At 46.0% G+C, this 13105-nt stretch overlaps 1 protein-coding gene across 1 annotated transcript; it reads right to left on the reverse strand.

The window, feature by feature from the left end:
- Positions 1-2316: 2316 nt before the first annotated feature.
- On the reverse strand, positions 2317-7663 carry LOC118083734 (1-phosphatidylinositol phosphodiesterase). The gene is made up of 2 exons (XM_035112487.2): positions 7616-7663; positions 2317-4645 (listed from the first exon to the last, which is right to left on the reverse strand). The coding sequence occupies exon 2, from the start codon at positions 4626-4628 to the stop codon at positions 3774-3776; it is 855 nt and encodes a 284-aa protein (XP_034968378.2). The 5' UTR covers positions 4629-4645; positions 7616-7663; the 3' UTR covers positions 2317-3773.
- Between the last annotated feature and the right edge of the window lie 5442 nt (positions 7664-13105).

A 13105-nucleotide genomic window follows, 5' to 3' on the forward strand; every position in this document is an offset into this window, starting at 1 on the left:
GGTGGTTATATATATTGAATAAATAATAATAATAAACTGAACTGGGGGGATTTGTGTGTATGCTGTCTGAACAGCCCTCTAGTTGTGCTTTGAGGCACCTTGGCAGTTAAAACTAGATTCTTGGTCTCTATGAAGAAAACCTGACTGCAGACATAAAATAAAAATCTTCAAACTGACGGGATTAATGATAGCGAACTGGTGAGGTGTATTAACAACTTTGCATTAATCTTCTTAGCATATTTTTAATATTCCTCCCTGCTTGACAAAGTATTTTCTTTCCCGGTGAAAGATGCTCTGAGGATGCATTAAAATGTCGGTGACAAGAGCCGTATGGAGGAGCCAGAGTCCTGGTACTCTTCTCGCCTAAGTAGAGAAATTCACTTCTGACAAATCCCATAAGCTTCCCCCATGTATGAAATTCAACCTGATTACATTATGATCAGCCTCTGCTGCAATTTTATGTTTTGTTGAAAATGCAAACAATATATAAGCTACTGATATTTTAGTGGGTGCTTTTGTACTCAAGTTTGTTTTAGGCCAGGCTTGGAATGAATTCATTCCGTTGAACGAAGAGAAAAAATGCCTTGTGCCTTTGTTATGTATTGGTGTACTGTATATAGTTTTCCCTCAGGTTCTTGGCAGTTGTTTTAGGAGGGAACTTTTGGAGGGAACTTCGAATTATGTTTTGTTACATTGTTCGAGCCCGCCTCTATAAAAGCAGGCCGGCTCAGCAGTAAGTCAGTCCTGTTCCAGCCTCCAAATAAAGAGCAGCTTTTGATGAATCACTGTGTTGTTGACTCAATATTTAATACTGGCGACGAGGATGGGATGCAGGGTCCATCCAGCTTTGAGGCCTGAGTTTGAGGCCTGAGTCAGCACTGCAGCACCGCCCTGCCGCTCACTGTGAGCACGACAACACTGCCATGATGGACTCTGCAGAGAACCCCAGTGACCGAGAAGGGCCCGCGTGCCTTCACAATCAACTGCCACCGCTCAAGTGACAGCACAAGGTATGAGAATGGCCGCCAGGCACTGTCGGCCACCACCAGATTTTGACATGAGCCACCCGAGCAATGGCCACAATGGCTCCGCCGGATAAGGAGCTATGTTCAGCTTCAAGGGTTCACTAGGGAGTGGACATGCTTCTCACAGTGCTGGGAAGTTCCACCATCACCTTACTGGAGGGTTTGATGGCACCTAAGGACATTGAGGCCTACTCCTTCGATGAGCTAATGAATGCAATGACAAGGCACCTCGCACCCCAGCCGACAAAGAACCACCGCCATGCAAGACAGCCACCTCCGCCGGAAGCTGCTGGCGAAAGATGACATCACGATGGCGGAGGCCATGAACATGGGAACGGCTTTCAAGAAGGATAGTGCCCACGAGAAGGCTCCAAACCCCCGAGCTGAAGAGGGCACCCATCGCATCCAGCGGGACCGGTCATATTCTGGCAAGTTTCCACCGAACCATAGTCTGACCTGACCGCGACTGCCGTTCCCAAGCTGCATGCGCGTCATCGAACCAGCATCGGTCAGATACACACAGTACCTGCGCCAGTTGTGGGGAGAACCACGATCACAAGACATGCAGATTCCGTGACCTCATGTGTCGAGGCTGTGGTAAGGCAGAGCACATCATGCGTGTCTGTCACTCCAAGAACGCAGGAACACGAACCAAACAGCGCGTTCATGAGGCCCTCAATGAGGAGGTGCTGCAGTCAATCTCTTCAGCCAGGGTATATCAGTTTTCGTCCTCAGGGTCCAATAAGCTTAGGGTGCAAGTCAGAATTGGTTTCTGACCCATGACCTATCCCGCCTCCTCCTCCCCCACCCCCTGGCTCATCCCTTTGATTGGCCCCACCCTGTCCCGACCCATGACCTATCCCGCCCCATCCCCCCCATCTCCCACCCAGACGAGCCCCCACGTCCACTCAGCCCAGTCTGGAAAGCCGAGCTGAGATGCTGTGGAGAGGGAAGCTTTCCTAGGTGCAGCACCAGTGTAGCTGTCTCTAGATGCTGCTGTTTTGCAACCTCTCCTGTGCTCCCAGCATGAACTTTCGTCTGAGTTGCGAGTTCTGGAACACGTGGTTTTTGGGGTTTTACCTGGCCCAGGTGCGACATCTGTCTATGCAAATGGTATGGGGTCACTCGCATATTCGCTTGGGACATTGTGTCAAAATTTGAACGCAATCGGTCAAGCGGTTTCGGAGAAAAGTGGAGACACACACACATGGCCAGTTTACATAGATAGATAGATAGATAGATAGATAGATAGATAGATAGATAGATAGATAGATAGATAGATAATCAGTGCTTTATTTCTATTAAAAATGTTTAGGGATACTCTCATTGTGACTCTAGAAAACCACCATTTTATAGTTCAAATTGGGGAAAATAAATACAGTAAATGCACTGGCAGAGGAAGGGGTGTGGGGGTGCGGGTGTAATCCCTGAGGGGGGGGGTGACAAAATGACAAAAAGTGGTTGTTGGTTGTTGTTGTTGTTTTTTAAAAAAGGCCTACAACATGGTGTTTGCGTCTGCCCACCGCCTCTCCCTCAGCCGCCCTACAGCTGAGGGAGAGGCGGCAGAGAGGCTCCACGCAGTGTGCCCCACCCCCGGCTGCAAGATGTGTGCACCGCCCCCAGCACCCGAGCGCCTACCTACACCGCAGAGTAAATGGACAAAAGTACAAAGATTCACAAAATGTTTAGGGGTATGCGTACCCCTGCATCCCTTCCAGAAAAAGCACAGCATATAATAAAAAAAACTAAGAATGTCACCACACTGCACTTCGCTCGGCCACAGACAAGTTGGTGCTGCTAACTGCAGCATAAAGGCAGCTCAGAAGTGATGGGGTGGTGAATGTAAATGTGAGGAAAGACTTTCTGTCCCTCATTCCCCACCCCTGCCATAGGCCATGATGGCATGAGATGGAAAGGGACATGGAAAGCACCCAGAAGTGGCAGCCAGCCACTGGCTCTGGAGCAATGGTGGCAGCAGCTCAACATTTTAACTTCTGGTGTCTAAGGTTGAAAGGATTAGCATGGGAGAGTGAAATGAAGAGGAGAAAGCCTCCCCCCCCCCCGTCCACTCTGCTGCTACTGCTGAGCTGTCGCCATACTGTTCACAGTGCCCTCTGTCATTGGCCAAGTGAACTGCAGCGTGACAACATTCTTATATTTTTATTATGTGTATAGAAATATGACTTTTCATGTGCATTTCTTTTTAACATACAGGACTCTTTCTGGACTCTGCCTGGAAATGCCATCTCCATGCAAAGCATGGACTACCATTGAGCTCTGGTCTCACTCCCCTTAAAGCACTTCACTGAACTTCATGTTGGCAAACAGAACAAAGTCAAATCGACTAGTTAGTCAGTAGTAAAGAAATAATGGACAAAACAAAGTGATTCTGGACACCACTAGGTGATCACAACCTGCCTACAAATATCTGTGATTATAGATTAGGCCCTCCTTAACTTGGCTTCCTTAGTACAGTCATACCTCAGTTTAAGTACGCTTCGGTTTGAGTACTTTCAGTTTAATTACTCCACGGACCCGTCTGGAACGGATTAATCCACTTTCCATTACTTTCCATTACTTTCAATGGGAAAGTTCGCTTCCGTGGACCGTCTGGAACGGATTAATCCACTTTCCATTACTTTCAATGGGAAAGTTCGCTTCAGGTTAAGTACAGACTTCCGGAACCAATTGTGTACTTAAACTGAGGTACCACTGTACATCTCTAAACAAAAACTAACCTCTACTAAGCTAAGTGGTTGTGTGGCCACTCCCCATCTCCAAATTACTCTCCACAATGGTGCGAATCAGTCCTGTACCTGGAAAATCCATTATCACCACACCCCAGCGCACAACTTCCCCAGCCTGAGCCCTCAGGTGTTCATAGCAACATGGATTGATGTATTTGGCTAGTTCCTCAGGGTTGGTGAAAAGCCCATTACCAGAGCAATAGGTAAGGTGTATGACAGCTTGGTCACCAATAGCTGCTGCATTAAGGTGCTCCTTAACCCGGTCCCATTTGCGCTCTGCAGAGAAAACGTGCCAGGCATCGCCAACACTCAGTTCCTCATACGGCACTCCCAGCACCTCTTTCTCTAGTTCCTCCAAGATGACCACCTTGCCTCGTGCCTGGCCTAAGGTGGGAATGGCCTCTTTTGTCCAAACACAGCCCTGGCCTTCTTCATCCAAATACTGCCGCAAACGGGGGGCAAAGTCTTCTTTGGGAATAATTGGGAGTTCCTCTTTGACCCTCATAAGTACAGTCTCCTGTGGGTGTTCCCTGAGGAAGCTCAATGTCTTGTTCAGAACTTCAGAAAAATCAGCCTCCTGGAAAGTGTTGACATGGTAGATAAGGAAATGGCCACCTTCGAGTTTGCAGCGGATATCCAGAAAGCGCACGCCAGCAGCCAGCTGAGCCTCGAGAGGCCAGCTCTGACAGCGGATCTTCGAGTCACCAAGGAGGCTCATGGAGTCATGGGTACCAGGGATTGAGACTCTGGAAAGGAGAAGATGGTCAGGTAAACCTGACATCCAGTCAGGGAGGGTAACAGCGGGCCATGGAGTGTTGTCAAATGCCTCCGTCTGCTCCTGATTTTCAGCCTCCATGGTGAAAATGAAATTTCCTGCAAGGGATAGGAAACATCGTATCTTTACCACTTCCTGTAGTAACATAAGGCAGCTGAGAACTTGGGAAACGAATGTTTCTGCCTTTCTCTATGTGTCGACATGAAAAAAAACATACACAGAGAGAGAATATACGCGTGCACACCAAATTCAAGTTATTCAGTGTGATGTATTATGGTATATATACAGTACAACTACAATTTTAAAAATATACAGTTAAAATCAAGTCCCAACAAGCTTTCATTAACCATTCTACAGCAGCTAGCATCAACAGCTAGCAAAGACCAAGATGAACATGGAAGTTTTCAGCATACACTGGTATTGTATAAAAGTTGGTGCATCCTTTATTTCCAGTGGGTAGGCCATTGCAGAGCATGGCCGCCACCACATAAATGCCCTCTTCCTCGTTTATATCTGGGAGGTTGATGGGTAGGTGCATGGGTGAATACCCCCATGAACACTTAGACACATTTAAATCTCTCAAGGTAGCAGAGGAAGAGGCATCCAAAGTTTCCCCCACCCATTCCCTTCTAGATTTGAATGTCCTCCCCCTCTCTGCTCAGCAGCATGCCTGATAACTAAAGTGGTTGAGGGAAGGGGGTGGATGGAAGGACCAGCAAAGGATGGGGCAAGAGGAGCTGTGGCTGCCTCATCTCTCACAGCATTGGTGGATTTAAAGGCATATGGGAGGACTTCTGCTACAGAAGCACCGCCACTGAATCCCAGTTCTTCAGAAGAGCAGCCCACTTTCAACACACAGGCACTTATCTTCTGTTTGGGGAGGTTAGCGCTCATATTTTTAATGTGAAAAACCCCTGGCTTTCAAAACTCAACCCTTTAATTTTCAGAACACCAAGCACATGAAATTCTTTAGGAGGATTTGCTGGAGTTTGAATTGCATAAAAATGGTCAGTAACTGTGGCTGCTCCGTCTTCATGCTTGGAGGCACTAATGCTTCTGAATATCAGGATGGGCATAAATTGCCTCTTCACAGCTCTGTAAGGCAGTAGGAGCTTGGCAGGGAGCCTGTAGAGGGGGGTCCTGGTTGTGCCCCCCCAATACACCACTGACCCAAAATACCCTAGGTTTTGCAGAAGTACAACTAATCTTTAGGGGAAGAAACCCTCAGGGGAAGGGACCCCCCCACTGGTGGAGGAAGGGGTATGCAGGGTGTGTGGCCCACCCCAGGTGTCATCCCTGAGGGGGGGTGACATCACTGCAGCGCCCCCCTGGTATGCTCGCCCCGCCCCCGGGTGTATAGCATGTGCGCCGCTCCAGGTGCCAGAGCCACTAGCTCCATCTCTGGGACCGCCCCCCCCCAAAAAAAAAGCAGCTCAGAGGAAAGCTGGACTGAGCATGCTTAGTGGCATTGAATGATCATGCACTGCTGGGAAGAGAAACAGGAAACCTACAGGCAATTTGGACATAATGGAATGCTTGGAATCCTTAACACCCTGCACTGCAACATTTTGTTGCAGGTCTCAGTTCTCTGACCACTGGTCCTTTTGTAGCCAAAATGGCATACACAAGAGGGTATTATATCAGCTTTTTTTTTTTTTGCAGTAAGATAGTCTTTATTGAGATTATAAATTAAAGCTCACAAATCAAACAAAACAAATCAAAGCAATCAAAACATACTCAAATCAAAATCAAATCAAAATCATACATCAAATCAAAATCAAAACAAATCATAATCAAACATACATACAGCCCGTCTTCAATCCCCTCCCCTCTTCCCTCTGGCTTCCCTCCGTACCAATGTTGACTTCTATCTTAAAAGTTGTTCTCTCTTCTATTTACACCATAAGATCTTATCTTTCTACTATCCTCCTGTTCCACCTTCATATCCCTTAATCCAAGCATGTCAGCATATCAACCTTGGAGCAAATGTTTTGCCAAATAATCTTCATAACACCTCCATTCACTTTCTAAATTTTGCTTCGGTTGATTCCTTATAGCTGCTGTTAATTCTGCCATTAATAGATACAGTGGTACCTCGGGTTACGAACACGATCCGTTCCGGGACGCAGTTCGTAACCCGAAATGGTCGTAGCCCGAAGTGCCATTTTGCGCATGCGCAAACCGCACATGCTGCTTCTGCGCATATGCAGAATGTGCGCGCGGTGAAAATACTTCCGGGTTTGCGGAGTTCGTAACCCGAGGTGTTCGTAACCCGAGGTACAATTGTACTCATTTAATTTAAAAATCCACTCCCCCTTTGATGGGACCTTTTGCTCTTTCCACTTTGATGCTAGAACAACCCTCGCTTCTGTACTGGCGTAAAGAAACACTTTTTCCTTTCCTTTAGGTATTTCATTATCTATTAATCCTAAGAAATACACCTCCGGCTTTTTGATTATTGATCTTTTTCAACATTTTCTTTATTTCCTCATGGACCAGTAGCCAGAAAAGTCTAATTTTCTCGCACCCCCACCACATATGCACCATCGTTCCAACTTCTTTATTACATTTCCAGCACAAATTATTTTTTAATTTATATATTCTATACCTGCTCAGACACAGAGCTTTGAAGCCCGGACCTGTGCCAGGAAAGCACGGTGCAAAAGGAAGCAGGCATGAGTCCTTTACCACCTTTTCCTTAAACTAAAAAGCTCAGAACAGTGAAGGTAAAGGTAAAGGTAAAGGGACCCCTGACCATTAGGTCCAATCATGACCGACCCTGGAGTTGTGGCACTCATGTCATGTTATTGGCTGAGGGAAACTTTTCCCCAATAAGGGAACTGCTCCATTGTGTTCTGGGAAACCCAGGTTTGTAGAACAAAAAGAAAAAGAAGCAAACTGATGAGGACTGAACATGCTCAGTAGGCAAGGAATGCTGAGGAAAATAGAGAAAACAAAGTGCTGGAAAGAATCAGAGGGTGAATAGGGAGCACTCATAGTGGAACATTTTGGGTACAGTTCCCCCTTGTTCTATGGTTAACCAACTCTTCTGCCCCAGATCCACTTACTTGTTTTGGAAATCACGATCCTCTCCTGCCCCTCTCACTTCAGAGTTCAGATTTAATTGCTAAAATGTTACAAACATATTAATTAACATTTCATCAGTTTGTGGGTGTCACCTTACTCAACAGGCAGGAAAGACGGGTTTGATTGCCTGCTTAATAAGCCTCGTTTGCAAATCTGGCAGGGCTTTATCAACCAATCTGGAACATCATGCCAAACACCTCCCTCGTTTAGCCAATCTTCACCAGCTTCACCTGGGCTGGACTGCCAAAGTTACTCGAGCTAGGATGCTGGTGCACTGCTCTTGACACATTTCAAATGTGCCCTTTGCACTATGGGCTCCTCCAGACTTGCACTTGTGCCTAGAAAACATGGGTCCAAGCAGTTTCTCAAAGCTTAGAAGGCCCTTCAGAACACACCAGTATTTTCTTGTATTCTTTCATTAAGTACAGTGGTACCTCTGGTTAAGAACCTAATTCATTCCGGAGGTCCGTTCTTAATCTGAAACTCTTCTTAACCTGAGGTACCACTTTAGCTAATGGGGCCTATTGCTGCCACCGCACTGCCAGAGCACGATTTCTGTTCTCATCCTGAAGCAAAGTTCTTAATCAGAGGTACTATTTCTGGGTTAGCAGAGTCTGTAACCTGAAGCGTTTGCAACCTGAAGCATTTGTAACCCGAGGTACCACTGTACTGTCCATGGAGGCCCAGGTCAGTTCTGTGTCCAGGGCAGCTGTCTACCAGCTCCATCTGGTACACAGGACGAGACTCTACTTGCCCACAGACTGTCTCTCCAGAGTGGTACATGCTCTAGTTATCTCCCACTTGGACTACTGCAATGCGCTCTGTGTGGGGCTACCTTTGAAGGTAACCTGGAAACTACCATTAATCCAGAATGTGGCAGCTAGACTGGTGACTGGGAGTGGCCACCGAGACCATATAACACCAGTCCTAAAAGACCTACAATGGCTCCCAGGACATTTCCAAGCACAATGCAAAGTGTTGGTGCTGACCTTTAAAGCCCTAAAGTTGGGAAAACCTGAAGATCCAGGACAAACCTGTAAACCACAAGACTGTTGTTTTTGCTACTACATTTCTTGCCAACTTAAGTCTGAGCATTGTTTAATCAGGACCACCAGAGGGCAGTCAAGACATTCAATTATGATTTAGTTTCTACAATAAATATGTAGCCATGCAATCCAACCACGTCTGCTCAGAAGCAAGTCCAGCTGAACTGAGTGTGGTTTACTCCAAGGTAAGTGGAGTTAGGATTGCATAGGCCACCGTTTTGGAACAAATCCACAAATCTAGCCTACATCATCCTGGATCCAAAAGAGCAGTTCATTCATTCATTCATTCATTCATTCAGCGTTCCACATGCCAATGCAGCCAAGTTTGCCATGCTACTTGCTTCCCCTTCATCCCCCTCTCTTGTCACTACAGACTCTGGAACTCCCTCTTCCTCATATCTTTTAAAAGCACTGGTCCGTCCGCTTTTGCAACCCATGAGCGTAGCCCCCCCCCCGCCCCATCACAAAAATTATTTTAAAAAACTTGAAAGTACAGTACTCAGTTAAGCTGAGGTTCTGCCCTCCCCCCAGCAGAAGCCTGCCCTCCTAACCAAAGCCTTCCCCTTGTAATGTCCCATGGGGGGTATTTTTACCCATGATTTCCCCAAAAAAAGCTGAACAACCTTAGGGGGAGATCTCCTTTTAAAAAGCTGATCAACTTTGGTGGATCCCATTTAAAAAGTTAAACAACTCTGGCGGATCCCGTATAAAAAATTGAACAACTTGGGCAGATCCCCTATTTTAAAAAGCTCAAAAACTTTGCCCCCCCCCAAAAAAAAACAAAAATTCTGGCTACGTCCATGTTGCACCCTTACTCTGTGGTGGCCTGCAGGTGACTCAAGGGGGTCATGAGTTGCTAAAAACAGCAGAACAGTGGGGACATTTGCTGTGTGTAAATACAGTGGTACCTTGGTTCTCAGACTTAATCCGTTCCGGAAGTCTGTTCTAAAACCAAAGCATTCAAAAGCCAAGTCGTGTTTTCCCATAGAAAGTAATGCAAAATAAATTAATCCATTCCAGACAGTAATTTAACATGATTTTTACTATCTAAACAAGACCATTGATCCATAAAATGAAAGCAGCCACACAATCACTCAATCAGCAGCTGAACTGGGTTCCACACAGTCACAAAAACGAAACAAAAAAGCAGTAAAAACAAAAACACAAAATAAATAGCAAAACCAAGACAGACCTCAGCTACACACTCAAAATGGAAGTGTGGTGCTCAGAATGGAGGCATGGCACTCAAAATGGAGCATGTTTGGCTTCCGAAAAAAGTTCGCAAACCGGAACACTTACTTCTGGGTTTGCAGTATTTGGGTTCCAAGTTGTTTGAGTACCAAGGAGTTTGAGAACCAAGGTACCACTATATACCAGACAAATAGTGTTGCTTGCTGTTTGATAATCATAACCATCATCACCGCCTACCTCTCAATTTAGTCACGGCAAGGGAACAAAAAGAAGAGGCCTACCTAGACCCTGGTGGGCTGGGTTTGGCTCAGTGGGTCACAAATTTCTTCAAAAAAACAGAATGAGGTTAACAGCAGCAGAACTTGTGGATTTACTGATGCATGAACATAATGGCTTACCGTAAATCCTAACTTCCCTTCCAGAACAGAAGTAAGGTTTCCTACCGTCCCCTTTCTTCAGCAGACCCTGAATACCGTGTTTCTCATATTATAAGACACGTCTTATATTTATTTTTTCCTCAAAAAAACACACTATGGCTTATTTTCAAGGGATGTCTTATTTTTTTCCTCCTCCTCCTGCCGCGGCCAGCATTGCTGCTGCGCCTATCACTATGTCTTATTTTCGGGGTATGGCTTATATTCCTTGAATGCTTAAAAATCCTGCTATGGCTTATTTTATGGGTATGTCTTAAAATATGAGAAACAGAGGTATCTGTTTCTAGGGTAAGGGAATCATTAGTAAAGGTATGGATCGTGATGCAGCGGGCTGAAAGTGGAGGGAGAGTGTGATTCACTTCCAAGTAAAAGTGATTAAGGGTCGGTTGAGAAGCACAGCTATAATGGCTGTTGCAATCACAAGAAAGGAAACTGACATGTTAGAATAATTTTGGGCAGAATACAGTCCCAGCTCAGTTGGAAGCAAGGTTAGGTAGAAGGGGTTCTAATAATAGAAAGACCATTCTAATTAATTGCAGGAAACCAAAGCTGTCAGAGGAAAGTTAAAAGAGGCGAATCGTTAAGGAAATCAAGGCTGGCTGACTCAAGTTTGAGTCAGCAAGACTGTCAAGAACATCTGACAGCCTCTAAAAGTCACCTGAAGCTACAGACTGCAATGCAAAATGCCACGTTCTGTATTATAAGAATTTTGGAATAAGCCTATTTCTGGGGGAAAGCGAAAGCCTCGGGAAAGAGCCATAGCTCAGTAGCTGCCACTTGCGCCTAAGAAAACGTGATCATCCTTTTTTGGAGACGAGTGTCCCCTGTCCTGTTTGGACTTCAAATGCCATTTACCTTCCCGCCGGAGCGGTACCTATTTATCTACTTGAACTTTGGACTTCAAACAGGACACCTTTTTTCAGGTAGCTCATCCTCATTCTCAAAATTGCACGGGCAGAGGGTAGGGTAGGTCTGGGAGGAGGAGTCTGAAAGAGAAAGTTTTAGCGTTGGCAGAGGGTGCATCACAGAGAGCGTGAGAGGGAGTTTGCCATTCACGGGCCTGTTACAGTTGAGTCTTGGGTTTTGCACAGGCAAGGGGCGGCAGGTGGGTCAGAGAGTGAGAGGCGGGATTTGCTGCGGCCTGTGCAGGAGATAGGGGTTTTGCATGCACAGAGGGGGCAGGTCAGGTCAGACTCATAGAGCAAGAGAGGGAGTTTGTCAAACCAATTCGCCTTACAAAGCCGAGCTATGCATGTAATGTGCAATATTTTTCTTGCAGTTGTAAATCATAGTGCTTTTGTTGTTGTTTTCACTGAATAAAAAAGGTAAAGGGACCCCTGACTGTTAGGTCCAGTCGCGGACGACTCTGGGGTGGCAGCACTCATCTCGCTTTACTAGCTGAGGGAGCCGACGTACAGCTTCCGGGTCATGTGGCCAGCATGACTAAGCCGCTTCTGGTGAATCAGAGCAGCGCAAGGAAATGCCGTTTACCTTCCCGCCGGAGCGGTACCTATTTATCTACTTGAACTTTGACATGCTTTCAAACTGCTAGGTTGGCAAGAGCAGGGACCGAGCAACGGGAGCTCACCCTGTCATGGGGATTTGAACCGCTGACCTTCTGATCAGCAAGCCCTAGGCTTATCTCACTTATTTCACTGAATAAAGCACTGCAAACCCTGTGTCCCACTGTAATGGATTGAAGTCATTTCTGCAAAAGGGAAAGTAATTTTCAGTCCCCCAATCCCCACCCCGACCTGTCCCACATATTTTGGCAGGAGCCTTCCCTCTATGAGACAAAATATTTGCCCTCATAGGCTTGGTCACAAACACTCTCCCACACAATTTATTGAATGAGCACCAACATATGATTCCCCCCCCTGAAAATTAACAAAAAACTATCAACCATATATAACAAAAGTTAATACAATGCTGGCTGCATAAAACAGAGCTGCCACGTTTACAGTGATACAGAATTGCTTGCACTATATATTTCAGTATGGTTGGATAGCCCAGGACACAGACACACCTGTCTGCTTATTTATCACCATCTAGAGTAGCCATAGGCAAGCTTGGCTCTCCAGATGTTTTCAAACTACAACTCCCATGATCCCTGACCACTGGCCCTGTTAGCTAGGGATCATGGGAGTTGTACTTCCAAAACATCTGGCGAGCCAAGGATGCCTATGCCTGATCTAGAGATCCACATTTACATGAATCTTATCCATGCATTGGCAGAACTGTCCGTTTGGGGATCTTTATTGGGTACAGCTGCATACCCCAGATATTACCGTGTTTCTCCGAAAATAAGACACTGTCTTATATTTATTTTTCCTCAAAAAAACAAACACTATGGCTTATTTTCAGGGGATATCTTATTTTTTTCCTCCTCCTCCTGCCACGGCCGGCATTGCTGCTGTGCCTATCACTATGTGGTATTGCATTGGAGACACCCAATGTCACATAGCTCATTGTTGGAGAAATACATTTCAATACATTTCAATCTTTCCTTTACCTGCATTAGATACACCACCAGCACCAGGGGATTAATTAGATATACTGTATGCAGATTCCTGCCTGAAATCCTGGAGGAGCAAGGCAGTGCAGACCAGACCTAGATGCTGCAGCGTCGTATGTTGTTTGACTGCGATTCCCATCATCCCCAGCCAGTTTACCTGGTGACCAGGAATGATGGGAAATGAAGTCCACCAATACCGTATCTAGGGACTCAGATTGTATCTAGCCCACAAACACTGCTACATCTGTTAAGTCTTCAAGGGTGTGTGTGTGTGTGTGTGTGTGA

The sequence above is a fragment of the Zootoca vivipara genome, chromosome 9 (genome assembly GCF_963506605.1).
Source record: "Zootoca vivipara chromosome 9, rZooViv1.1, whole genome shotgun sequence".
In the NCBI taxonomy this organism is placed as follows: Eukaryota; Metazoa; Chordata; class Lepidosauria; order Squamata; family Lacertidae; genus Zootoca; species Zootoca vivipara.

What these genes read in the sequence shown, in the direction of transcription:
- LOC118083734 (XM_035112487.2), bottom strand. Translation starts at nt 4,628, where the DNA reads ATGGAGGCTGAAAATCAGGAGCAGACGGAGGCATTTGACAACACTCCA.